We start from the raw sequence: 26915 nt of genomic DNA, 5'->3' as shown, positions 1-26915 counted from the left end.
GATGAACTTTCCAGTTGTGTTGGCAAATGCCTTGGACGTTGAGGAGAATTTTGCAGACGTTTGTGGTATATAGTGTGTATCTCTTTGTTTATTCAATGAATTTCTTTCTTCAAAAATGAAATATACATTGTATGGTTACTATAACATATCACATAAACGTACAAAAACAATCATACTAGATTGAATTTACGAGATGTTTGAGCCTATGCAGTGTTAGGTGGGGTGACGAACAATGGGTCAATGGCCTACCTCTCGTCCTCTGCATGGCTATATATGTTTATTTGGATTGAGGTTAACATTCAGGCATTATGTGCGAAGAGCCAAAGGCTTAACTCTTTACATTTGGAGGCCGGAAGCCAAGGAAGAAAGGTACGCCAGATTCTGCCAGCCACGTCTGTCCTTGGAGAAATGGACCAGCTGTGAATTGGAGGGCCTCATTTCTGTTTGTTATTACCTTGTATCCCTTCCATTTGACTCTTCCATTAGTTGCAGCACCTGGGCCTCGGTTTGCGTACTCAGCATAATACAGTGTATTGAGTGCAAAGTTTCCAGCCCATTCCAGCCACCCGGCTGGCTGGATAAAATCCCCGATTGTTGACTCCATGATAACAGTCCTTGAGTGTTCCTTCCATGGCCTGCCCAAGTAAGAGCGAATTTTGAATCTCACCGGGAAAAGTGCTTGGTCTGGGACAATGCGGCAGTTTTGGATAACCAAACCAGTAGTTTCTTGCTTAAATTTTCGACCATGAGCTGTCACGATGTTTTGTTGGTTGTCCATGGGCTTCCTAACAATGAGCAAAGAGTTTTGGATGATCGTATTGGAGTCGCCAAATATGAAATCGACAGTGCCAGATATGACGCAATTCCGGTAGAATTGCCGATGGGCTTGAACGTAGAGGGTGTCTTGGTATCCATCCATTCTGCAGTTGTAAAAGACTGCACGGTCTGATATGACTCGAAGAGCCACAGCTTGGTGTCCTTCAGGACCAGCGGTGTTTTGGAATCCCATTGCCTTTGCTATGAATCCATCTCCAATAGCAGCTGCAACTCAGATCATGCAAAACGTCATATGTATATGTATAAACATGGCCACCTCCTTTCGCTATGTGTTAATTAGGGTGGAAATATGGAAAAGACTGATTGATTTATGTCAAGAATAATATTAGTATTACCAAGCTCAAATCTTTTCCCTAGTTCAATTCGTTTTTGAGCAATATTTAGTTGTAGCAAGAGAGAGCTAATCTATATATGTAGTATGTAGGGATAGGGATATATATATATATATATAGTATATGGTTGAAGGCGGAAGGAATAGGTAAAAATTTCTTACAAAATGAGGCAGTATCAGTGGTGGTGTAACCATCACGGTTGCTTTTTCTTCCGGTAACCATGGTTTTCCTCGGTCCATCCCCGTACATGAAAACATTAACTTTATCCTTGTCGACTGTAATATACTCATTGTAAATCCCAGCCTTCACATAGATAACGTATCTTCCCTGCAGGTTCTTTGGATATGCTTTAAGGGCATCACCAATGGTTTTGTATTGGCCACTTCCATCCTTAGCCACTACGGCATTAGGCGTCAACTGAGCATTGTTTCCGCCGGCCAACAGCTTCCGGTCCTTGGAGGAAACCCACGAAGGGTATGTTGTATCATGATCAGGATTCGGTTCATCCATCAGTTGTCGATCGTTTCCACCACCCAAGTTCAAGTTCAATGAGGACGTCAAATTGAAGGCAGACATAATCTGTGAAATGGAGTTTACAATGGCCAAGGCGTTGCTGGTTAGCTGACTGGCATTTAAAAGACCGTTTGACAATTGCTGCTGTAGTTGAGGCTGAGGGATCTGATCCACGCACGACTCTTGGAATGATATCACAGCGTTTAACCAGTTCTTGATCTCAGCCTCTCTTTGCTCCATGTTATGCAAGTCGCTGTCGCCTACCACTGAAAAGGAGGCTTGTAGCTCATCGACAGCATATTGCAACAATTCGTCGCAATCGTCTTTGGCCATTTTGACAGTTTTATCACTCACAGCACTCCCAAATATGGAACCTGATTTGTTAAGGGCTGCTTGCAGCTCCTGAAGGGTGACATGAATGGCTGCCTGAATAAAATCTTTTGGGACTGCGCTCTCGTTGTTGGCGACTGAGCCGAGGGTATCGACGCATGCCTGCTTGAACTGGGTCGGGGAGCAAATGGCAGCAACGGACTTGGAAGTAGTGGACAAGACATCTTTCTCAGTAGTGTCATTGGAGCCGTTTTTGTGGGTTACACTAGCTATAAGACCAATGCATACACCTACGACAAGGATAAAGGAGACACCCCCAATAGCAACTCTGTTCATTTTGGTTGATATATAAAAGTTGATGATTCCCCAGCAATGGGATGGAGACTTGAACATGGAAAGGGCATTCCTTATATAGGAGTAGATTTGGTGCTGGAAAAGTGTAAGTTTAGGCAGAGGGTCGTATGGCTTGGGATGAAGAGGAAGCGGGAATCATGGTCTGCGATTGAAAGAGAGTCCAGCAGTTGCCCGAAATGAATTCCCCGCTCATCAAATGTTCATCGGCTGTTTTTGACTTAATTTACGCCAATGTTATGTTGTAGTATTAATCTATCAAATTATTATTGAATATATACAAAACTAATTTTTCCAAATTTTCTTTTTTCCCATAAATAAAAATAAAACAAGAAACCTTATCCGTTTATAATTTCTTCATGCCATATGGTATATATCAATGTTCCTTCATGTTAACAAAAGGCAGCCCCAATCTTTTGTTCTACTTCAAACAATTTTTCTTACCTTGAGACTTATGACAGATGCCAACCCCAAGTGTGAAGGGCGAAGGGTGAAGGAAGATAGATAAGCGATACTAGCTCAAGGGATTTGTTGCAATTGTGAGTTTCGTTTTGCTCACCAATTAGCATGCAGATTCAGATTCAGGCTTATTGCTTTGGTTTTCAGATATGAGCTCCTTCCAGCTCCTTCAAGCCACTCCGCTCTCCTCCGCTGGGCACGCCCCATCAAAGCCACGCCTCCATTCACCACTTGAAGCCCTACAAACATGCTCCTCCATGGCCCACCTCAAGCAACACCACTCCCACCTCATCAAGCTCGGCCTTTCCGCTGACAATGATGCCATGGGCCGCATCATCAAGTTCTGTGCCATCTCCGAAAACGGACATCTCGACTATGGCCTGCACCTGTTCGATACATTGCCTCAGCCTGATGCTTTCATTTACAATACCCTCATCAGAGGTTACTTGCAACGCCAACAACCTACCCACTGCATTCTTTTCTACTTGCAAATGTTGCAACACTCTGTTTTTCCTAATAAATTCACTTTCCCTTGTCTCATACGAGCTTGTTCCCTTGCTAATGCCATTGAACAAGGGAGCCAAATCCATGCCCACGTATTTAAGTTCGGGTTTGCCGCAGATACCTTTTGTCTCAACAATTTGATACATATGTATGTAAATTTCCAGGCTTTGGAGAAAGCTAGGAAGGTCTTTGAGATGATGCCTACCAGAGATGTTGTTTCTTGGACCACTTTAATAAGTGGGTATGCTCAATTAGGTCTTGTTGACGAGGCTTTTGAGATTTTTGAGCTAATGCAGGAAAGGAATTCCGTTTCTTGGAACGCCATGATTGCTGCTTATGTGCAGAGCAACCGCTTTCATGAAGCTTTTGCTTTGTTTAATAGGATGAGGGCTGAGAAGGTGGTGCTGGATAAGTTCGTGGCAGCTAGTATGTTGTCAGCGTGTACCGGGTTAGGAGCACTTGAGCAAGGCAAGTGGATACATGGATATATCCAAGATAGTAGGATTGAACTCGACGCAAAACTTGCTACAACTATTATTGACATGTACTGCAAATGCGGGTGCTTGGAAAAAGCTTATGAAACTTTTAAAGGTCTGACTTGTAGGGGGATTTCTTCGTGGAATTGCATGATTGGAGGCTTTGCAATGCATGGAAAGGGGGAGGCTGCCATTGCGCTTTTCAAGGAGATGGAGAAGGAAGGGGTGGCTCCCGATAACATTACCTTTGTGAATATCCTTAGTGCATGTGCTCATTCAGGGTTGGTTGAGGAAGGCCGCTATTACTTCCACTACATGACTGAAGTTCATGCAATTGAACGCAGAATGGAGCATTATGGATGCATGGTTGATTTGCTTGGAAGAGCTGGATTACTAGATGACGCAAAAAAGCTAATTGATCAGATGCCCATGAGCCCTGACGTAGGTGTACTAGGTGCTCTTTTTGGGGCTTGTAGGATCCATGGAAATATTGAGCTGGGAGAGCAGATAGGAAAGAGAGTAATTGAACTGGAGCCGGAGAATAGTGGACGCTATGTGTTATTGGCTAATCTGTATGCCAACACCGGCAGATGGGAAGATGTGGCTAATGTGAGGAGAATGATGAATGACAGAGGAGTGAAGAAGGTTCCTGGCTTCTCTGTCATTGAATTGGAAGGTGTTGTTAATGAATTTATTGCTGGAGGAAGGGCGCATTCTGAAACTAAAGAGATATATTCCAAAGTTGATGAGATGCTGGAATGTATAAGATCTGTTGGGTACGTTCCTGACACTGAAGGAGTAGTACATGACCTTGATGAGGAGGAAAGGGAGAACCCTTTATACTATCACAGTGAGAAGCTTGCGATTGCCTTGGGATTGTTGAAGACAAAAACAGGGGAAACTTTTCGCATCACAAAAAATCTTCGAGTTTGTAGAGACTGTCACCATGCTAGCAAGCTTATCTCAAAGGTTTTTGATCGTGAAATAATTGTCAGGGACAGGAATCGGTTTCACCATTTCAAAGATGGGGAGTGTTCTTGTAAAGATTACTGGTAGTCGAGGTCGGTGGCGGACTGATTACCACTTAGGATTTACCTGAACAGATAGAGAGTGAATGAAATGTTTACGTATCCCCAAGAACCGACTGCATTTACTTGTACATGTAGAGCTACAAGTCATACAGTTCTAATAAACATGTTATTTTTGTACCACTAGTTTAATTTGCGGCCTTGAATCTGTTTGTCAGGTTTGTCGTTGAGTGATTCTGTGTCTGAATTCCCTCTGGGTTTTATTGTCAATTTACTTCACTGAATGATTCCTTTACTGTCTTAAGAGAGTTAAGAAGAGAAAGGGTTGACATCTGACGTAGAGAGCATTAACTCACCAAGTCGGGGTGACTCAGTGAATCAGCTCAACTCAGTCCATGATTCCATATACTACCACTACTATTAGTCACAAATTAATATAAAATAAAATGGTATTACAACAGTGTAGTATTGGAAATTGAATGGAGCTGACAAATGGAGTGAATACATTACGAGTACTAGCGGTATAATTATTCTTAATTTTTATTTGCCTAGAAAAAGTTCAAAATAACCACCGGAAATTAAAAAAGAAAAAGAGAGAGAGAGAGAGAGAGAGAGTATTTTGTTTCCTGGTATTAAAAACGGGCGAGTCGAGTCAAAACATTGAGCCATGACCCAGCCTTTCCCACTCGTGACTCACCATTCCCCAAACGCCCATCCAATTCTCACCTCCTGCGTCCCTTCCGTGCTCATCTTTCCATCTGTTTTAGCTTCTTTTGCCTCCAAATTTTCGCAAAATATGTAATTTTGTTGAAATTAATAACCCATGCCATTTGACAGCATTTTGGTTTCTGATTGAGGTAAGGGGTACCCCAAATCCAAATCCTAATCCTATCGGCCATTTGATTTCCTTTTCTGTCTATTTTTTTTTACTATTTCCTTTTCCTACAATCGGGTTGGGATGGAATAATTTCTCTTTTTAGGGTGTCGGGGTGTATGTACTTGATATGCAGACAGCAGATTGCTTTAACTTGCAATCTATTAGCTGTTTTGAATTCGATTTTGGGTAATTGTTTTCCTTTTCTTTTATGTTTTCTTCAAAGCTAAAAAGGGTCTATTGTTATTAGCTTCAATTCTTAAGTATGCAGTGGTTCTTGTTTGTCCTAAGTAACAAAGTGAAACTGAAAGCACAATGCTAGTAATACTTTTTATCTGCAATATTTAATGCCTTTATGCATCAAAACAACCACACTTTTGCTATCATAGCCTCCTTTAGGTTTAGGTGCATATTGAAACAAACTGACTCTCAATAATCTTTCCTTGTCTTGCCATTCCTCAATTCTACGAATTTCAACCCCATAACTAATTAATTATATGTAAGTGCATTTTCTGCTGTTTTAGGAGTCTTTGGGTGTCGGCCACAGCACTTTATGTTTGTTGCTTATTTCGTTTTGGATTACCATAATCCCATTGTGCTTGTCATGCACAAGGCTGAATTAGGTGAACGCCAATTTTGTTATGGTATAGGTTCCTGAATGGTCAAGTTGATGGCTCCAGCTCGCTCCTCTGTGTTTGCTGATCCTGGATGGGAACATGGTGTTCCTCAGGATGAGAAGAAGAAGAAGGTTAAATGCAATTACTGCGGGAAAGTAGTTAGTGGAGGGATATACAGGCTAAAGCAACATTTAGCCAGAGTTTCTGGGGAAGTAACATATTGTGATAAGGCTCCAGAAGAAGTGTTTCTCAGAATGAAAGGAAATTTGGAAGGATGTCGTTCCACTAAGAAATCAAGGCAATCTAACACTGGTGGACATGTTTATTTCAACTTCCACTCTAATGTAATTGAAGAGGAGGAAGAGCGTATCAGTTATAAAAGCAAAGGAAAGCTATTCATGGAAAATAGTAACCCGGGTTTAAACTTGACCCCTCTACGGTCGTTAGGATATGTTGATCCTGGATGGGAACATGGTGTTCCTCAGGACGAGAGGAAGAAAAAAGTAAAGTGTAATTACTGTGAGAAAATAGTTAGTGGAGGTATTAATCGGTTTAAACAACATCTAGCGAGAATTCCTGGAGAAGTTGCACCTTGTAAAAATGCTCCTGAGGAGGTCTATCTTAAAATAAAAGAGAATATGAAATGGCATCGTACCGGGAAGAGACACAAACAATCTTATGAAAAGGAGATACCTACTTTTGATGTGGGACCAAATGATGAAGATGAAGAGCAAGAGGAAGAAGATCATATTCTGCATCAGAAGAGTAAGCAAAAGCTGAAAATTGGTGATCATGGGTTGGGTAAAGATTTGAGAAAGACTTTCAGGGAGCTATCTTCTTCTAGTGGTTCTGAACCATTACAGAAAAAATCACGATTGGATTCTGTTTTTCTAAAAGGAGTGAGTGACACTGCACTTTCTTGCAAAAAAGTGAGGGAGAAAATAGGGTTTGGTAAGAAATCTAGCAGGGAAGTTTATTCTGCAATATGCAAATTCTTTTACCATGCAGGAGTTCCTTTGCAAGCAGCAAACTCCGTATACTTCCATAAGATGCTGGAGTTGGTTGGTCAATATGGACACGGTTTGGCAGGCCCCTCAAGCCAACTAATATCAGGTTACTTTTTGCAGGAGGAAATTAAAACAATAAAAAACTACCTTGTTGAATATAAAGCTTCCTGGGCAATCACTGGTTGTTCTGTAATGGCTGACAGTTGGGTAGATACAGAGGGTAGGACATTTGTTAACTTTTTGGCTTCTTGTCCCTATGGTATCTACTTTGTTTCTTCAGTTGATGTCACTTACATCTTAGAAGATGCTTTAAATTTGTTTAAATTGCTGGACAAAGTGGTAGAGGAAGTGGGGGAGGAAAATGTAGTGCAGGTATTAAGGTCTTTTCTTTAATTCTTTAATAATTTCTCAACCTGAATTGTGATGTGGCCATGGCAAATTTTATTTACTCCCTCTCTTCTTGTAGGTAATCACTGAGAACACTCCCACATATAAGGCTGCTGGCAAGATGCTTGAAGAGAAGAGGAGGAATTTGTTCTGGACCCCATGTGCGATCTATTGTATAGATCGAATGCTTGAAGATTTTCTAAAGTTAAAATGTGTGGGGGAGTGCATTGAGAAAGGCCAAAAAGTTACAAAGTTCATTTATAACAATGTTTGGCTGTTGAATCTTATGAAGAAAGAATTTACCCAAGAGCAGGAACTTCTCATGCCATCTCTTACCCAGTTTGCTTCTAGCTTTGCAACTCTGCAGAACTTGCTTGATCACAGGACAAACGTTAAAAGAATGTTCCAGTCAAACAAATGGATTTCTTGTCGGTTCTCCAAATCAGATGAGGGAAAAGAAATGGAAAAGATCATAGTAAATGTGACATTCTGGAAGAAGGTCCAGTATGTTTGCAAATCAGTGAACCCGGTAATGCAGGTGCTTCAAAAGGTTTATAATGATCAAGGTCTGTCAATGCCCTTTGCATATAATGACATGTATAGGGCAAAGCTTGCTATCAAAGCCGTCCATGACAATGATGCACGTAAATATGGACCATTCTGGAGCGTGATAGAGAATCATTGGAGCTTACTATTCCACCACCCTTTACATACAGCAGCTTATTTCTTGAATCCATCATGCAGATATCGCCCTGATTTTGTAACAGTAGGTTAAACAGTGACATGATTTTTGTGATTGTTTGGCTATTATAGATTGGAATTAGTTTCTCATTTACAACAAGAGCAACAAATTAAGCCTTTTCCGACTATGTGGGATCGGCTATATGAATCATATAGCACACTTTGCACCATTTTAGGTCATATCTTCAGCTTAGTAAAGATGAGGTCCTTTCTACAGTTTCTTTTCATGTCCTCCTTGGTCTACCTATTACAGGAGCATTTTTGCCCTTCTTTTAATGCAAACCTTTTACTTTTTACACATGTAGCATGCAGAAATGGTGCGTGGACTGAATGAATCCATTGCTCGTCTGGAGCCAGACAATGCAAGAAGGATTTCTGCTTCCATGCAGGTATTGCTGTAGCTGCATTGTGCTGATTTCATCTTCTGCAGTTTTCCAACTATTTTAATGTCTTGATAGATTCTTCTTGCAACATCTTAGATTTCTGATTTCAATTCTGCAAAAGCTGATTTTGGGACCGAACTGGCAATTAGTACGAGAACAGAGCTTGATCCAGGTAATGGACTTGGGCTGCTATGTTATTTGAATGAAAATTTTAAAATGGAAATCTACATGCACATACATTATGCTAATGTGTTACTTTTGGCAGTTGTAATATACTACTAACCGTTACTGTTTCCCTTAGCTGCATGGTGGCAACAACATGGGATAAGTTGCTTAGAGCTGCAACGCATAGCAGTGCGTATATTAAGTCAGACATGCTCATCTTCTGGGTGCGAGCATAAGTGGAGCATATATGATCAGATCCATACCCTAAGCCATAGTCGTTTAGCTCAGAAAAGACTGAATGACCTTACCTATGTTCATTACAACTTGAGACTTAGGGAGAACCAATTAAAGAAAAGGTCCAACAACTCAGTCTCCCTTGACAGTACTTCGGCAGAGCATCTACTTCATGACTGGATTGCTGAGGCAGAGAAGAGATCCTGGCAAGAGGATGAGGTATCATTCTTTTCCACATTCTCTTCTTACTTGTCAGGTGGTCAGTGATGTGTGACTTACAAATTACATTAAAGGTTTTGATTGAGATAGCTAAGGTAGTTTTGAAGCAAGATGCACCATGCCAAATAGTTGATAAATGGGTTCTAGAAGAATAAAGTTGTGGTTAACCTTCTTGTTATTTTATATTATCTTTTCATCCCAGTTGGCAGCATGATTGGTTTAAAAGTAGATACCCTTCGCCAACCTCTTAGTCTTTGGTGTAAAAATTAATCCTCATAGGTGAAAGCTCTCACAAAATTGGCAAAATGAAGTTAAAACCGGTTGCCCACATCTAAATTTATGACTGTTTCATTTGCTTACACTGAGTCTCCCTTAATGGTTTATCTGCTCCGTAACTTTAAGTTGCTACCCACTTCCCCAAATTCCAAGTGTTCTATGGTATACTTGCCTTGAATTGGACTTACAAATTGGAAATTTGATGAAAGCTCCTGGTTCCATTTTACTTTTTATTTTCACAGGAAATCAGGTATGGTGAAAATGGAATGGCATATGAAGACAATAATGAGAATGATGGAGTTGATTATGAAGGTGGAACTCCAGAGGCTCGAAAGGGATCCATGGAGCGCTTGAGCTTGGCTGATGTGGAATCTCAATCTTTGGATATTGATCCGGCCACTGACGATGAAGATGATGGTGATCTCAATTATTACAACGATGATGTGAGCGATTAGTTTGAAATTCTTATGGTTGAAGTCGATGAACACAAAGTAATCAAAGTGTAGAGAAGAGGGCAAGTAGATGTTTTGCAAGAATGGTATCCTCCGTGGTAAATTTACCAGGCAATTACATCAAACTATGTAGTTGTTGTGTTTGTGTTTGTCAAGTAAACGTAAAATTTTGTAGCTAACAAATGTTGTATGTCATCTCAACCAAAACCAATGTACTGAAATACATATATTCATGGTTGTTAACTAGTAGTACTGGCAATCGTTATGATTTTTGTGTAATACAACTGCGCCAGGTGTTTTTCCTTTGCCAGGAGTTTTAAGGTTTGTTGAACTTGAAATTGTATCATGATACTAGCACTATAACTACTAGTATATGTTCATTGTTTATGGTGGGTGGCACTGGCAGTGGCAGATGAGATTAAGGTAGAAGATAAAAATCAAAACCATTTTTGGTTTTACCTCATTATGTTAGCACTCAGAAACAGAGGAGTTGAACCCAAAACCTAAATCAGATTATTATTAAGTTTTAAAAAAACTATTACTTAAATAAATATTCCTAATATTTTTTTTTTTATTTAGTAGTATGCATTTAAATTTTAAAGTTCCGTACCAAGTAACAATACTTAAGTGCCGGTTAACTAGGGACAGACAAAAGCTGCTCCTGTTTTGTTCTCTTCCCACTTCGAAAGGCAGACCGAAACCTAGCCGTCACCCAGGAAGGATATTTCTTTCGTGTCTCCCTCTATTTCCCTATACAGCTCTCCGCTGTTATTCTTTCTTTCAATTCGATAATCGATTTGCTTTCTCTGATACCAATAAATGGCAGAAAGCAAGGCGGTGATTGGTCTGACATGGGAGCCCAAACTCCCTGGTTTTTCTTTCCAATCTAAAACCACGTCTGGGTCTGATTCTAAATCCCAGAATGAACCCCAAAGCTCTGCCCTTTGGAAACCCAATCAAGACCTCGTTGATGGCCTCTTTCTGCCGCCTAGTGATCCTTCGAAGCTTAACAAACTGCTCAGAAAGCAAGTCAAAGATACTGCTGGCACTGCCTGGTATTCTTCAAGTTTTCTTCTTTGCTGTTTTTCCTTTCCTTTCCTTTTTTTTCCATCCTTATCGTTCTTGGGTTCCTAGCACATATCACAATTATTACTTCGACAGGTTTGATATGCCTGCCCCTACTCTCACTCCTGAGTTGAAGAAAGATCTTCAATTACTCAAGGTGCTCCGCTCTTTGCTATTCCTTTTTTTCTTTAATTTCGTTTCCTGGTGCTAACTTGGTTCTTTCTCGCCATCTCGTTCTATGCTTATTTATGTATTTGTCAATTGTATCTCTTGGAGAAGTTGCCATTTTATACGATGTTGTATCATATTGGATGGTTGTCATGCCATAAATTTTATGTTTGAAATGAATCAGCCACTCAAGATAATTGAATTGATGTTTAGTTAGCATTTGATTTCACTAAAATGTTTTCCCTGGGGGACTATTGTTTTAAGGGTTCTAAATGTTTTACGTCTTTCCAATGGAACCCAATTCTTGACTTTGACTGCTTGTGTTTGTATATGGTACAGTTGAGGGGTGCCATTGATCCCAAGAGACACTATAAGAAGGATTCAAAATCCAAGGCACTGCCCAAGTATTTCCAGGTAAGTTTACTACTATATTTTTCTAAACTGATAGCATAATATTAGTGTATGATACTTGAAACATGCTGAGATGTTTTTAGTTTCCTTTATGTTGTATGCAATCCTTAATTGGTTTATTCGCCATACCTCTAAATCTTTTGGACAATCAAGCAGGTTGGCACAGTGGTAGAATCTGTGACTGACTACTACTCAGGTAGAATGACAAAGAAGGAGAGGAAGACAACCCTTGCTGATGAGCTGCTTTCTGATCCAGCTGTTAAGCAGTACAGGTGAGATATCAATCAATATCTTCCTTTTCATGTCATTTATTTCCAGTTTGGTGCTGGATAGCATTGTAGGATACCTAGTTACATGTTTGAACAAGGGTTTGGCCTCGAAACACTATTTGATTCCCTGTTTGGAGAAAAACAAAAAAGGTTCTTATCAAAATAGACGGTAGATGATAGAACTCAGTATTGGGGAGGTATGAGTGCGGGGAATGTCTAGGGTAATCTGCCATTCGAAGAAAGGAGAAATACCATGCGTCAACTTTTTCATATTCAAGACAACTGTTTCTATCATTTGTTATGTTTTTACTATGAATATCGTAGTACTATTTTGGCCAGTGTGCCTCTGCAAAATAGTAGAGCACTTTTCATTAACAAGTGTCAACATTTTACAGGAAGCGCAAGATTCGGGAGATTGAAGAACGGAATCGGCCTGCTGGAAATGAGAAATGGAAGATAAAAGGTCGTCAAACCTTCAAGCGGGCGAAGCAACGAAGGCACTAATGTTTCCATGCTAGTATATTTTGGAATTTTTACAGTGGAAAGGAAGTATATCTATCTAATGTCCAAAGCTACAATTTGAACTATGAAGTTGTTTGAAGTGTGGTCCGTGCCATATCAACGGCTTCTGTATTAATTGGGATACCCCATTCTTGATTCTTGATGCTAGATATTTTAGCATCTTGTTAGTGGAACATCTCTTTTTGATAAAATGCAAGGAGCCTGTATGTATCGACCTTTATCCTTTAGGAGACTTGTTTTAATTTTTGGAAGCTCTGTAATACAAATGATGTATAATCGAGCTAGGTGAATGCAGAGAGTAAAATTTTGTGATAAAATATATATGTATTTCCATTTTCTAGCAACGTTGGCCTACTGGGTTTGCCTCTTTTAGTCATAAACTGAATTTGTTTCAAATCCAAAGCTCTTTCCTTTTAAGTGTTCATCGACAAGCAAAAGCCATTAAAAATCCATCTTATTCTTATCCATTCTTTTCTACTACCTTTGCCAAAGCATAAGATGCGATGGCACAGACTTGTTTGCCTTTCAGAAGCCATAAAGATAACAGAATGGTTTTTTGGTGCCTGAGAAAATGTTAAAAGTGGTTAGTTAAAGACGGTCTAGACAACTGCCAATTTATACACCAAGGAGGGTCTACTTGCGTTGCACCAACTGATGTAGAACATGAAAGTATGATGAATATACAAGACGACTGCCAATTTATTGGATTAAAAATTGACAGAAATGCATCACAATTTCCCTTGTTCCATGTTTCCCTGAACTAATTATGATTCCTGCTTCTGCCCCACTTTGGTGCTCAAGACTGGAATCATGGCAGTGGTTCTTGTGAATCTCCCAAACGAGACAAATGAAGATATGCATCAGTCCCTGACAAACAATTAAGAGAATTTTTATATGTTGATTTAACCGGAGAAAACACAAAGAAAATCAGTAGCTCAAGCATGTAGGAAGTAAAACTTTAAATATTTTGAGACACAAGCCAAATGCAACTAGATTGTAGCACCTCACAAAGTTACAAACAATTTCATCCCAGGGGAGCAGGGAAAAGTAGTTACAATAGAAGAAGAGTATTCCGAGTAATTATGAAACAACAGAATAAAGATTGAAGGTGATACTTTGTTGCACAATGTCATCTATTTCCATCAATAATAAGAAACAGTTAATTTGGAATTTGAAATAACTCAACATAACAACGAAAGCCACAAAAACATTATGAAATATGAAACGAAGTATGTCAGTTTGAAATTCAGTTCTCTGCTTTTATGAACAACCTCAGACAGGCATCTCAAGAACTGTATTCAACTAATCCTGCAGAGGCAAACCTATTGGTAATGTCCAATGATCAAAGTATATCGAAATAGAAGAGGAGTGGTTGTTCTGCAACAAACAGCCTGCTTACAGTTTGCTCTGCTACCAACTTTTGAGCAAGTTTTTGCTTTCTATAACTTCTTTTTCTTTTTGGTATGTATGATGAAGTCTAAGGGGAGAGAGGAGATTCGAACCTTAAGACTTAAACCCTCTTAAAGAGGAGTAACAAGGTTAAGCCTAGGTTGTTGCTTTCTACAAATTTTGAGGACTTTGAGATTTACAAAAACATCCCATCTTTAACAACACAAACTTTCTCTTACCACTTAGAGAGACTTCAAACAAGTAAGAAAGTAATCATATATACAAATATAATACAGGGAAATCTTCAAACCCCAAAAGTTAAGAGAGGGTAAAATGCTTCTTCAAACTTGCTTTGCATTAACCATTAGTTACAAGGTAATTCCCTGGTTGCAACATGAATGAAACTAGGACCTTCCAGTAGTTCCTGTTTTATAATTGCATTTTTTTATTTCTAGATTGTCAAGGTTAATATCCTGCTGTTCACTCCAGGATTGAACCTCCTGTAGGTGATGATGAGGGAAAACCTTTTAGATTGAGCTCATGTCATATGATGGCACCTAAAAATACATATGGGCAAGAATACGTGTACACATATGCAGACATACACATGATGCCAATCAAATGCTTACATGTAAAACAGTTCAATGTCAAGACCACAGAGCTCAACCTTAATGTGATGAGCAATTTAAGTGTTTAAGCGATCAAACTGTAGCAGAACTGCACTCACCATATCCTTCCATAGAGATAACTTGAAGATCCCCTCCAAAATACCGAGCATACAAGCGGCTTATAGGTAGCCCATAGCCGTATCCAGCCATTGTTACTGTATCAGCTGTTCCCAGATCTGAGTATTCATCCAATGGGTTTTTGGCAGTGCTGTAAAGGTATGTGAAAATTTTGGGAAGACCACTTCTCGGTATGCCACCCCCCTCGTCTGAGACCTACATGCCAGTGAGACCAAGTTATATGTTTAGACAAAGAGTGGACACATATGCTTGATGGTCCATTTTTAAAACTTTAAATGCCCACGCCTAACATCAATCATGACAAACTACCTTTATAGTTACATCCTCAATTCCCTCAGCAACTATTATTCGAACAGGTGGTGCAATTTTATCTGAATCCATAAAGCGCTCTTGGACAGCACGCAAGGAGTTTTTGACCAACTCAAATACCATAAGATGCAAGTGTGTTGGAACATACCTGTTGTGGAAGAAAACAGATGATAAATAGGACAGAAAGAAAAGGATCACTAGTTACCATAAATATGACCGAACGAAGGACCCAGAATGGCTCAGGAGAATACATAATTGAAAGTGTAGTGAAAATAAGAGAGGTGAAAAATCTAAATGAATCTAAAATCAAGCAAACTCAACCAAAGTGAAATCAAATCAACTTACGGGAATGTAAATTTGGGATCCCCGTAGATATTAACCTCAGGTGCACTGCCATACTCTCTCAAACAAATAGCACGAGCATCCTCACTGGCATTTTGTGCCACCTCCACTGGAGACATTTTTGTATGTATATAGCCCACACAATGTGGAGGAGGATTGGGGTTATGCAACTCCACATGCTGCCCTGGTTTCACCAAAATTTTAACATGCAGACAGCTTTTAAACTTTGCTCCAAGAACAGTAACCAATACAATATAGAAAAATATTTGCCCTGGGGTGTTAGTTCAACAAACAATAGATTATCATACAAAAGCAAACGAAGTTGAAACTAACCAATAAGCATGCGAATTCCAATTCTTGACATGTAAAATCGATCTAGAAACTGATGAATCTCATCAAGATCCTCATAAACAATCTTTGGATCCATGCCTTTCTTCAACTGCTGAACCCCCAAAGCCATCATAGGGACCACATTGTTGTGTCTCACCTTGATAGCCTTGATCATTTGTGTAAATTCCTTCTCATCATTTATATCCTTGATCTCAGGAAAAGATCTTAGGTCACGGAAGGAATCCAAATACCAGTCTCGCACCTGAGGAAGACAAGTTAAAGTGTATAGGTAATGACTCCACGTCTTCAAATTAAAGACTTAATCCATCATCTTGTAAATCATCTCTTAGTTCAAAACAAATCCTCCCCACAGAGCAAGGAATGCAAGTGTCAAAATGTTCAGAGGAGGTAAAATTTGATGTAAAAGCAAACTATTTTGCCAATTTTAAGTGAAATTATGCTAACATCAGATTCTAATCCCAAGAAATATGCTTCCAAGATGAGGTCAGATTGTAAGATGAGAGCCCGCAAAAAGCAAAGCAGCATGCAGGTATGAAATCAGAATGTTCTCCACTAAACACTGTTTAAGTAGCATCTCTGCCTCAAGAAACAAATTAGGATATAAAGAATTTCTCCATGATTCCATTAGAGGCACTAAAAAGTAAGTAGTTAGCAGCAAAGCAACCATATACATGTATGGAAACGGATGTAAAGTGCATGGAAGACCGTGCAACAGATAACTTGAAAATCAGAAAGCAGAGACAGCGAGAATCTCCCTATACAGTAAAAATGAATTAGTAATAATTATTTATATAAAAGTTAAGATCCAGTATTACGCAGAATCACATATCCAAGGGAGAAAAAGAAATGCTAGTCAAGAAGAAGTTGTGATATATACCCAGTTCGGAAAAATGAAAAATCAAAACTTTGACAAGAAAAATGGAGCAGTGGGGTTGTAGAAAACAGCAGCAAGAGCAAGCCATCCAAGACATGAAATTGAAAGAAAAAGAAGAAACCTTCAAGACAGCAGGTTTCTCGGAAAGGCCATAAGGGAGGGTCTCGAGCTCGATAGCTCTCCGAGCAATCCTAATGGGGAGCTCCTTGTGGAGAAACTGACCAGAAATCAACAAGTTTCGGTCGGTGGGCTTGGACCCAAACTCCAGCATGTACCTCAAGCTGACCCCTGTCTGCTTCATGCAACCCCATTTCTGCACCTCCTCTATGAAGCTTTTGGAGAAAGACTCGCAGGCCTTTTTAGCCGCCATCACCCACGATTACAATCGCAATTCAGCTTGAACTTGAGACCCTCAGCCAGGCCCAGGCGAGCAACATGCAATTCCAGATACCTTGTGCAGGAAATGCCAAACTAACATAGAGGTTAATGCAAAATCGAAAACAACCAAGGATGAATAAAAATGAATTCGAATTGAATATAACGTCTGATGAAATAATTAATTAACAAAGAGAGGGAGAGAGAAAAAAAGTCGTGGAAAGAGTGGACAAGTGCGTTACGCTTGCGGGGCAGAGGGTCCTCCTTCCTTCCTTCCTTCCTTTCCCCGCCGCTGGGTAAACTGTAATTAAGAATTTTACTACTAGACCCAAACTCACCCTGGTGGAAATCCGGTAAAAAGACTAGGATCACAATACTCTTTTTACTTGCAGTTTCGTTTGTTTCCTTTTTAGTGCCATTACTATGATCTTAATCCAATGACTAGATAACTAGCATTAACATAAGAAAGCTAGCTTTCCAGTGATAGTAATATCGAAATCAAAATAACTAGTTAAACCATGTAGTAATGTAAAAGCATCACATGAATTGTGGACGGAGGATTCAAAGTCTGATTAGTGTTTCCAAATAACATAAAAGACTGCAATAAATTCTATTGTAAGAAGGGATGCCATCCATATTCCATGGATGTCACCACCCCATAGCAATGTTTGGCTCAAACTAAAAGAGGGGGATAAAACTTGGTAACAAGCGAAGCTTTGCAGCCTTGGATTTGTGACCAATACAAGGTAAAACTATTTGCTTTTTACTAGTTAGTAATTGTAGCGGTGTAGGTGAATCCTAGCCAGTGATCCACGAAACATCCTAAGCCACAAGCTGAAATTTCAAACTTAGGAGGCTGACACTGACCCCCGTGCCCGACCTATCCATTGCAAAAACAAGGTAAAGTAAAATGGAAATGCATGCATACACGCCACGCCACGCCACGCCACGCCACACCACATGCCTTGTAATTGTCCCGCCCCCAGAAGTTGAAAGATTAGCAAGCATGCAGCAGCTTGGATTGGTAATTGAAATGGTGGGTGAGGGTGAGCCAAAGGCAAAAAAATGTATGTATTAGGTGGAGGGTAGGGTAGGAAGCATGGGCCGTCCATCCCATCCCCTCCCCTGGAATGGATAAACCATCTGTCCTCTGTTTACGATAATAGTTTAACAAGTAATACCCTTATTATTTTCTTGTTGCCTTGTCCTTGTGGTTGTGTACAGCGCATTCCAACCAAACCAACAATTTGGATTTTTCAACCAGCTCAGCTCAGCTTAGCTCAGCTTATTAAATAAAAAAAACATTTTTCCTGTTATAAACTATTATTATAAAAAGGGTTTTTTTGGGTTTCTAATAGGTTTAATAGCATGCCACGAAGCACAACAACATTCCCAAGCAAAGCAGATGGATCATTAAAGATAGATCTTATACAACAACAAACTTACCGCCCCTAACCTTCATGGGATCAAGTCAAATCTATACCAATATTTTATTCTCTTCTGTGGATTATGGAATCAAACTCTTGCCATCCTTTTCTTTTCATGTTTTTCCATATTTATTTATTTATTATTATTCTTATAATATATACATAACTTTAATTATTGTTTTTTTTTTTAACTTAAAATGAAATCTTCTTATATATTTTTTAAATTATCAATTTTCACTTTTTCATATTAATAACACATTCAACATTTTATTTCAAAAGTAATGTTTTTATCTCGATTTTGGTAAATTTTTTTTTAGGAATAGGATAGTAATTCAATAATATAATTTATATTATTAACTTAAGATATGATTTCCAGACAGGCAGACAGCGATGCTCTCTCTCTCTCTCTCTCTCTCTCGCTCACAGTTCCACGCTTTGTTTCCCTATCTCATTTTCTGGTGTCTGTAGCCCTAAATTCCTCAATTCCGTTCTGTTCCCAATTTTGAACAAAAAGACAAAAAAATAAAACAACCAAAGAAAAAAAAAGAAGAGGAAATCCAGCGTCAGTGCTTGGTTGGGGTTTATAACATTCGAAAGGTGGTGTGGAGGGGAAGGGGAAGCGGAAGCGGAAGGCCGGGTTTGAATGAGGAGAAGATAAATAAGTTTGGGAATTAGAAATTGAACAAACTGCCGACGACATGGCCACCACGGAGTTGCAGATGAGCCCTCAGTTGGAGCAGATCCATGGTGAAATTCGCGATAATTTCCGTGCTCTTGCGTATGTCTCTCTCTCTTTTCCTTTTTTTCTTCTTTTTTGTTTTCCATCTTCCGGCTTCTGGAGACGCAACTTTACCTAATTAGAGTAAAGATGTAGGCTTGAGGGATTTTATTACTATTATTGTGTATATCTGCAATCCAGTATTCTTCTTTTTGGTTCCACCACCTCTGCTCAGCTCCATCACAGGATGTTGCTTCATACCAAAATATGCTTCCCATTTCTATCTCTTTTATTTTCTTTTAATGATCAATTTCACCATCCACAAAAGCCTAGGGCAAAAATTTTCAAGTTCAAACGTCTTCAATTACAATGTTGTTCGCATCATGAGTAATGTCCGCATCCCCTCAAGTTGCCAGTGTTAGACTTACCCTTTTTTCATCCATAAAGGACCCAAAACAAGAGATTCCAAGGTTTCAACTTTGTTGGTTTAGGGTTGTCCTTCCAGCGCTAAATTGATCAATGTTATAACTATGATGCATTGCTCTCAGAAATGGCTTCCAGAGGCTGGATAAGATCAAAGATTCCAATAGGCAAAGCAAACAGCTGGAAGAACTTACTGCCAAGATGAGGGAATGTAAAAGGTATGCCAATTCTTTTGTATTTTTCACATAAACTTAATAATAAATCAGATATCTGATTCTTCTGTATTCTTCTCATGTATACATTTTTAAATCTTTACTTCAATGAGTTGTCGCAGATTAATCAAGGAGTTTGATCGTGAAATTAAGGATGAGGAAAGCAGAAATCCTCCTGAAGTAAATAAGCAACTCAATGATGAGAAACAATCTATGGTAAGTTCTTTTTTGAACCTTACATTTCATAAGTATTGGCCATTTAAAAAGCATGTGGATGATAGAGTGTTTTAGTAGCATGGAAGTCTGCAATTGCTTTTAGGGATCACAATACATGAATTTGGGCAAGTAGAATGCCCTTGGTAGGGGGAGATAAAACGGGTAGTCATAGTGGTTTATTGGTGCAAAAATTATCTCCCTTTAATATATTTCCTTTTCATATTATGGTTTCTAATCTAAGTTTTGTTTCCTTACTTTCGCAGATCAAAGAACTGAATTCCTATGTGGCATTGAGGAAAACGTAAGTTTGCCTATTTGAAAGGGTATAGATGGTGAATTTTATGTTTTAGACTTCTTGAGTTCAATTCTGATTTATACTAATGCCAGTTGAGTCGTGAAGTTTGGAGAAATAACTCTGTCTGAAAATTGGCCCCCCAATGTAGGATGAAACCACTTTTTGAGTGGTAGAATTCAGCTCATGAAATCCAATGAAATTGGCCTTTTTGATGTAATTTTTATGGCTTTTTGGGTATAACTGCAGATACATGAATACCCTTGGAAACAAGAAAATTGAACTCTTTGATCTGGGAGCTGGAGTCAGTGAACCTACAGCAGATGAAAATGTTAAAGTGGCATCATGTAAGATCTTATTATTTTTCACCCTCCGTTGAGTTTTGATTTATATAACATTTTTACTTGGGATCTAAGACCCTTAGATATAAAAATGATGGGTATGATTTCATTAGCTGCTATGGGATATGAAAATATGTTCCAATACTATCTAGTGTCAATTATAATTTTGCTGATTTAGTCGATCTTGGAGTTTTTTTTTGCTATATGGATTTTGAATCAACTTCTATCTAGAAACTGGGACATGAAGTCTTCATAGAATGTCGAACAGTAGACTCATTTGTTTGGGAACAATGCTGAGAAGCATTCATGACTTTGGATGCTACACCCATAATCAATCTAGTCCATGATTTTGACCGAAGTGATGAAGTTATGACAACAGTATCTCAACATAAAGGTTTTCTGTACTTTTTGATCAAATATTTTATTACTGCACGGCTTGCTCTGCAGCAATGTCAAATCAAGAGCTTGTTGATCATGGGATGAAGACAATGGATGAAACGGATCAGGCCATTGAACGCTCAAAAAAGGTTGACAGCTTTTTGTACAATTGTGCATGCCTCAGCTTAATTGTTTCGTCTGTCTTTTGTTTTCTGAACTTTGAGATTCACAGGTTGTTGAACAAACAATTGAAGTTGGAACTCAAACTGCTGTTACTCTAAAGGGCCAAGTAAGTAGTATTCACGAGCCTTCTCATTTTTTGTTTTTCTTGTCAAGCTGTAGTGTTGCATATACTAACAGAAAGTTAAACAGTCTGAGCAAATGGGCCGGATTGTAAATGAGCTGGATACAATTCAGTTCTCAATTAAGAAGGCATCCCAGCTGGTGAAGGAGATTGGTAGGCAGGTTAGTTGATTGGTAGCTTCTAAAATCCAACTTTTGTTCCATTTTTATCTTCGGCCATATTTAAATAAATAAATTTCTTTTCCCTCCAGGTGGCCACTGATAAATGCATCATGCTATTTCTATTTCTTATCGTTTGCGGTGTTATAGCCATCATTGTTGTGAAGGTATTCTTTTCACTTATTAATTTTGAATTTCCATGGAGCTTGTGAGGCATGTTTTGGTGTATATTTTGAGCATGAAGATTTTGAAAATAAAACATTTGTGGGGACTTGACCTCCAGGGTTGTTTTCTTTAAAGACATTCAACTGCTCTACCATATCTTTTGTAGTATGGCAAGGTGGAAGTGTTCAACGTGAGAAATGTTTGTCAGGAAATTCATGATTATATACTTGCAGCAAACCTAAGCCACTCAGTATTTACGTTCTTTTAAGTAGATTAAGAGTTAATGGATTCACATGCATTGTTAAGGATGCTAATCTTAGTAGTGTGCAAAAAATCCATATTCTAATGGCAATGTGGAAAAATTTTCAGATTGTGAATCCGAGCAACAAAGATATCAGAGACATTCCAGGATTGGCACCTCCAGCACCTTCAAGGAGATTGTTATATCTAAGGGAGTCGCAATAATTGGAATAGGGTCATTGTTTGTTTCGGCTTTATGCTTGAGTGCATGGGATTGGATTGGAATGGGAAGATGCTGTTTGAGGGATGTATCAGTTTTTTCTGTTGTCAATTTTTACGAATTGAGATGTGCATATATCCGGTTTGTGGTGTTAGTCTGTGTAAATCATGTGAGCGGTTATTGAATTATTGGAATGAGAACTAGATGCTGTGGTTCTTTCTTTGGGTCGTAATGTTAGAAACAACAAACTCAACTGTCAAGTACATGTCCTTTTAGGAGATGTATGAATCTCCGTGTCTTGACTCAGAGGCCATGCAAGGCAAGCTCTTGGGATTGGGAGTTTTAATAATGCAGAGTTTTCAAAGAGAGAATAATACACGGAAATTAACGAAGAATAATATAATAGTGCAAGCATTTGCGAATCCGAAAAAGGGTTTAGGATCACTATGAGTGAGTGAGTGAGTGAGTGAGTGAGTGGGAGTTCAAAGAATGCAATTCTATGCAAATAAAGCATACTACTATACTGGGTACGGTAAGCTCATCGCCCCGCTTATGGGTCTCTGAGCAACGTAATTACAATAAAATCGCCCTTCGCTTTTAACTGTGAAAACAATTTCTCCCTTCAACTTCCATGTCAATTGCCATCTCATTCTTTTTGTTCCCATTTTACTACTACCATTCTCCAACATCATTCATGCCGTATGGTTGCTGAGTTGTGAACGCCCGACATGAGATAGCCTTGACGAAAGCAGGGGCGCTTCTTCATCATTCAATTCAGAGGCATCCAAGTTCCCTCCATTGCTATTACTACCGCTATTCGGGGTGAATATGTCTGATGACTTCTTCTCAAACTTCCAATCCTGTATCAACCAGATTACCACATCATGAATCTGACATGCCACAGCCATTTATATTACTTTGCAAGTTTGTATTATCTTTCATTATAATATGTAAAATTTTCAGAGACTAAGTTCAAGTCCAAGTAATAAAACATTATGTTGACAAGATTGTGATATCAAGGATTATTGACAACACTGACCTTTGTGATTCTCTCTGGAATACTATCAGAAGGTAGCTGAGGAGCACGACCATCCTTAACCTTTATGTAGTTATACATGACAACACCACAGAGAGCTGGAGAGCAAACAAAATGAGGTTGTGTCTAGATAACTTCTCAAATAGAACAAAGGAAAAAAAAAATGTAATGGCATGATACTGAGTGGACAAGTACCGATTGCATAACCAATTATATTTAGCCCAGTTATGGTAGACTCTGGAAAAATAACAGTCGAAAGGGCAATCAGTATCCAGTCTTTTAGAACACCAGCAACCCTGATGGTGACAGCTCCAGTTCTTCCAATTACTAAGAATGTGGACAAGTTCAGAGCCAGAGCACAAAGAGCATTGGAGAAGAAGATCCAGAAATTGAACTGTATCTGTGAAACTGCCATCCTAGGCTTCTCCAGTAAACACCAAGGCACAAAAAGAAATACGAAACTGCGTAAAGGAAAAAAGAGGCAAAATTACAAATAAAGATCACACATTGATCCATTGTTGTCAAGCAGTACAATAAAACATCACTTAAGCAAAATATTGCACATATATCTAACATAAAGATTATATATACGGGATGGCAGCCATGTGATAGAACCAGTGTACCTGCATGGTGCAATGTAGTATAAGCTGGTAATAGGATTTAGAGTCAAGCCCTTCTTTTGCAGGAGGACTTGAGTTAAGACCAGCCTAAGAGCTTCTGCAAAGATGCCCGTAACCTGATAAACTGTGCCAACTATATTAAAATGTATTTCCCCATATGAGGAAATGACAACTCCAACGCTGACCAGCACCATGTTTAAGAACACATCGCACCTTGGTTTGTCAGTGCCACACATAACACCCATGGAAAATGTTGCCACTGGCACTGTAACATCGAAACACAAATAGCCAGTCATTAAAATTGGAGAGAGATTTCATGCTAATGAATTAAAAAGTGCACTTTGTTTCCACATACTTAGAGCTTTGAGCATCTGGATAAAAGCCACAGATATATGCAAATAGGCAGTGTTACCAAACCTGCATCGGAAACAAGAAAAAAATAACAAATTGATGCTTAGAACATGCGAAACACTATCCACAAAGGGGAGAAAGGTAAAACAAAGCTGTCAAAATTCTGTACAGCCAGTACACAACAAGCTCTATATCCTAATCAATTTGCAGTCTATAGCAGAAGCCTTTAGGAAACTCAATAGCATAAATGCACTTAAAATTATAGTAATTCTCATTGAAAGCAAAGGGGGGATACACTATGAAACATACTACTCACTGCATAATCAATATCTACCAATAAGTTAATAGGGTTTTCAAGCAGTATGTTTGTACTTGTTGCTGACATAAATGACTCATTACACCAGATAACTCCTACCATCTTAAGAAGGAAAACACTACATCACACACCAAACAAGAAGTTCAGTCATACCACATTCAAAGTGCTTACCAAAGACTTGATGCAAAGAAGGCACTTATAGGTATTACACATGTTGCATATCTGCAACACCAAGAAAAATAGTCAAGGAAAGAGAAGATGGACCCTGCAGCAATGCAATAGTTGGGAATAATCATGGCAATTATGCATAAAGAAATGCACTTACATTTCAAATGTCATTTTGACAGGAGCTACAACCTGCATGTTGAGATCAGCGGCGAAGAAAATGTATTACCAAGTTAATCACAACAATGGAAAACGAAGCTTGCATAGAATTGTGATAATAGTGCTCTCAATTCTATATTTTGCTTATGCAGCAAAATGCACACTGAAAAACAAAGGCCACTTTAGCCCAATTCCAATACATTGAGAGGCTACTATCTCCCGAAAATGAGGAAAACGTCATCAACAACGCTTTTTTATTGTGGCAAACTTCTCGTTCCTATATTTATTTGCATATAACACCAAGATGGAGCATACAATTCAGTCTGTTGTTCCAGTTTAACATGAAGACATTCCTTAGGATATTTAGCAATATTAGAGGAAAAGGAAGAATAAATGGAGTGCGGGAAATGAAGAAGAGAGAAAAATTGAATTAGTTGCATGCCATACCTTGAAAACACGGATAAGAAAAAATGCAACCAGTCCGGAGAAAGCCATGTGAATCATTGTCAACGTTATAGGCAATGGAAAATTGAAGTATTTAGGAGACAGAACCCACTGCAATGAAATTGGAGACAGTGAATTACTTAAATGAATGGTTCCTTGCCAAAATTAACCAGACAATTCATAACTTGCTATAGCTGCAACCTAACCATTTGAACAATCTTGATCAAAATTGGCATATTGAAATGTGATAAAATTTACAGAGACCAAGAAAGCAATAGGCAGAACCCAATGTGACAAAAAGCAACAGAGACGTTGACACATAGTATTCAAAATGAAAGGAAGCAAAAGATAGAAAAATGGAGGAAGCTTGTTACCTTGTTGTACAATATAACTCCGGAAGAAAGCAAAATGTAGATCAATAGGTAGAAATAAGTCAATACAAGCGGCTTGTTTATCATTTTGGAAGATTCCCTTCACTTTCCTTTCACCAATTATGAACCGCAGAATGCTAAAAAAAAAAAAGAACTCTTAACAGTATACTGGTTTATGTCCACCCAACCATCCATCATCTTAACACACACACACACACTTAAATTAAAAAAAGAAAAAAGTTTTTCTAATGGCAAAGCACACATAAGATACAGTACCAGTTTTTCCGGTGTAATTAATCAGAATGATGCGTCCAACACAATTAGTACTAGAATTACCTGAAAATGATTTAAAAAAAAAAACAAACAAAGAATGAAAGCAATCAGTAAAAGCTGAAAATTTGCATTCATAATTAATCTACAGATTGGAGTGAAAGAAGGTGTAGGAATCAGCACTTTGAGAAGGAAGCGGCACCTAATTTACCAACATAAAAGAGAAGCAAATGAAAGAAATGATAAAAACTAGAAGGGCGGCGAGGAAAAGAAAGAAAAGTAAATCTGTAGGAAGGAAAAGGAAAACGAAAGACAATGTGGGAGGGGAGGAGTGATCCGTTTCTGATCTATTATGCGTACAATACAAATAGGAAGGAAAGAGTGGAGTAGGCAGAGAGAATTACCGGCAGATGCATCGGCTGCGAATCTGAAAAAGGAAGGAAAATTGGCAGATCAGACAAGGGAATTAATTAGGTCAGAAAAGAAAAGAAAAGCGGTGTTTGGCGGAGAAGAAGAAGGAAGGAAGGAGTGGGAGTGTGAGTAATTGTAGTCTATTGAAATTGAAATTGAAATTGTCAAGTACTTAATTAGAAGAAGGAGACGAAGAGGAGGAGGAGAGGCATTGGCAAATTTACTAGTCTCCAGTCTCAAGTCTCACGCACTAACACTAGCCTTAGTTTTCCTGTGCGGCCGCCTCCACCTTTGTTCTCATCTCGTTATCCCGTCCCACGCTTCCCTTATTTTCTTTTTAATTAATTATATATTTATTAATTAAACCCAAAAAAAAAAACAAAACCAAAAGAAATGTAATTAATTTTATGATTTGCCAAGTTGGAAATGAATTAATTTGAACGTGGTCCAAATTTCCCATCTGAGTCACCTCCTTTCACTCTTTTGGATTGAACGTGGTCCAAACTTGTCTATGGTTTTTTAAGGATTGCTACACATCCATCACCAAGTTGCCCATCACCCATCACCCATGGGCCATGGCCGTCCATGCTTTTCATTGTTGAATCTTTTCTACTCTTCATTATTAACTACATGAAAAAAGAGAGGATGGAACAAAGAAAGAGTATAAGACAG

General features: G+C 38.8%; 7 protein-coding genes across 9 annotated transcripts; 4 read left to right on the top strand and 3 right to left on the bottom strand.

Annotated features, from left to right (window-relative positions):
- LOC18603770 (pectinesterase) lies at positions 60–2588 on the bottom strand. The gene is made up of 2 exons (XM_018119364.1): positions 1331–2588; positions 60–1041 (listed from the first exon to the last, which is right to left on the bottom strand). Exons 1-2 carry the CDS (start codon positions 2403–2405, stop codon positions 329–331), a joined length of 1788 nt encoding a protein of 595 aa, XP_017974853.1. The 5' UTR covers positions 2406–2588; the 3' UTR covers positions 60–328.
- Positions 2701–5114, top strand: LOC18603769 (pentatricopeptide repeat-containing protein At5g66520). Its single transcript, XM_007035923.2, has one exon. It carries the CDS (start codon positions 2972–2974, stop codon positions 4856–4858), a length of 1887 nt encoding a protein of 628 aa, XP_007035985.2. The 5' UTR covers positions 2701–2971; the 3' UTR covers positions 4859–5114.
- Positions 5297–10531, top strand: LOC18603768. Of its 2 annotated transcripts, none has more exons than XM_007035922.2 (7): positions 5297–5687; positions 6355–7700; positions 7795–8481; positions 8762–8845; positions 8936–9011; positions 9141–9457; positions 9976–10531. In XM_007035922.2, exons 2-7 carry the CDS (start codon positions 6363–6365, stop codon positions 10186–10188), a joined length of 2715 nt encoding a protein of 904 aa, XP_007035984.2. In that variant the 5' UTR covers positions 5297–5687; positions 6355–6362; the 3' UTR covers positions 10189–10531. The 2 variants fall into 2 exon arrangements, with proteins under 2 accessions (XP_007035984.2, XP_017974852.1); XM_018119363.1 differs by lacking the exon at positions 5297–5687 and adding an exon at positions 5694–5893.
- Positions 10824–12937, top strand: LOC18603767 (rRNA-processing protein fcf2). The gene is made up of 5 exons (XM_007035921.2): positions 10824–11240; positions 11347–11407; positions 11758–11832; positions 11986–12101; positions 12494–12937. The coding sequence occupies exons 1-5, from the start codon at positions 11005–11007 to the stop codon at positions 12600–12602; spliced, it is 597 nt and encodes a 198-aa protein (XP_007035983.1). The 5' UTR covers positions 10824–11004; the 3' UTR covers positions 12603–12937.
- LOC18603766 (pyruvate dehydrogenase (acetyl-transferring) kinase, mitochondrial) lies at positions 13162–17656 on the bottom strand. The gene is made up of 7 exons (XM_007035919.2): positions 17249–17656; positions 16753–17102; positions 15740–15998; positions 15410–15590; positions 15065–15212; positions 14737–14950; positions 13162–13487 (listed from the first exon to the last, which is right to left on the bottom strand). The coding sequence occupies exons 2-7, from the start codon at positions 16999–17001 to the stop codon at positions 13429–13431; spliced, it is 1110 nt and encodes a 369-aa protein (XP_007035981.1). The 5' UTR covers positions 17002–17102; positions 17249–17656; the 3' UTR covers positions 13162–13428.
- LOC18603765 (novel plant SNARE 13) lies at positions 18794–22363 on the top strand. The gene is made up of 10 exons (XM_007035917.2): positions 18794–19211; positions 19700–19792; positions 19909–20002; positions 20266–20303; positions 20544–20641; positions 21083–21162; positions 21246–21302; positions 21386–21478; positions 21568–21642; positions 22010–22363. The coding sequence occupies exons 1-10, from the start codon at positions 19132–19134 to the stop codon at positions 22103–22105; spliced, it is 804 nt and encodes a 267-aa protein (XP_007035979.2). The 5' UTR covers positions 18794–19131; the 3' UTR covers positions 22106–22363.
- Positions 22475–26550, bottom strand: LOC18603764 (probable sugar phosphate/phosphate translocator At1g48230). Of its 2 annotated transcripts, XM_007035914.2 has the most exons (12): positions 26416–26550; positions 26237–26259; positions 25839–25898; positions 25566–25699; positions 25195–25302; positions 24749–24780; positions 24595–24645; positions 24112–24173; positions 23760–24021; positions 23332–23597; positions 23140–23234; positions 22475–22960 (listed from the first exon to the last, which is right to left on the bottom strand). In XM_007035914.2, the coding sequence occupies exons 4-12, from the start codon at positions 25647–25649 to the stop codon at positions 22793–22795; spliced, it is 1128 nt and encodes a 375-aa protein (XP_007035976.1). In that variant the 5' UTR covers positions 25650–25699; positions 25839–25898; positions 26237–26259; positions 26416–26550; the 3' UTR covers positions 22475–22792. The 2 variants fall into 2 exon arrangements, with proteins under 2 accessions (XP_007035976.1, XP_007035977.1); XM_007035915.2 differs by lacking the exon at positions 26416–26550 and having other exon boundaries at positions 26237–26343.

Source organism: Theobroma cacao, chromosome 4 (genome assembly GCF_000208745.1).
Source record: "Theobroma cacao cultivar B97-61/B2 chromosome 4, Criollo_cocoa_genome_V2, whole genome shotgun sequence".
In the NCBI taxonomy this organism is placed as follows: domain Eukaryota; kingdom Viridiplantae; phylum Streptophyta; class Magnoliopsida; order Malvales; family Malvaceae; genus Theobroma; species Theobroma cacao.
This window is presented reverse-complemented; position numbering and strand designations above follow the sequence as displayed.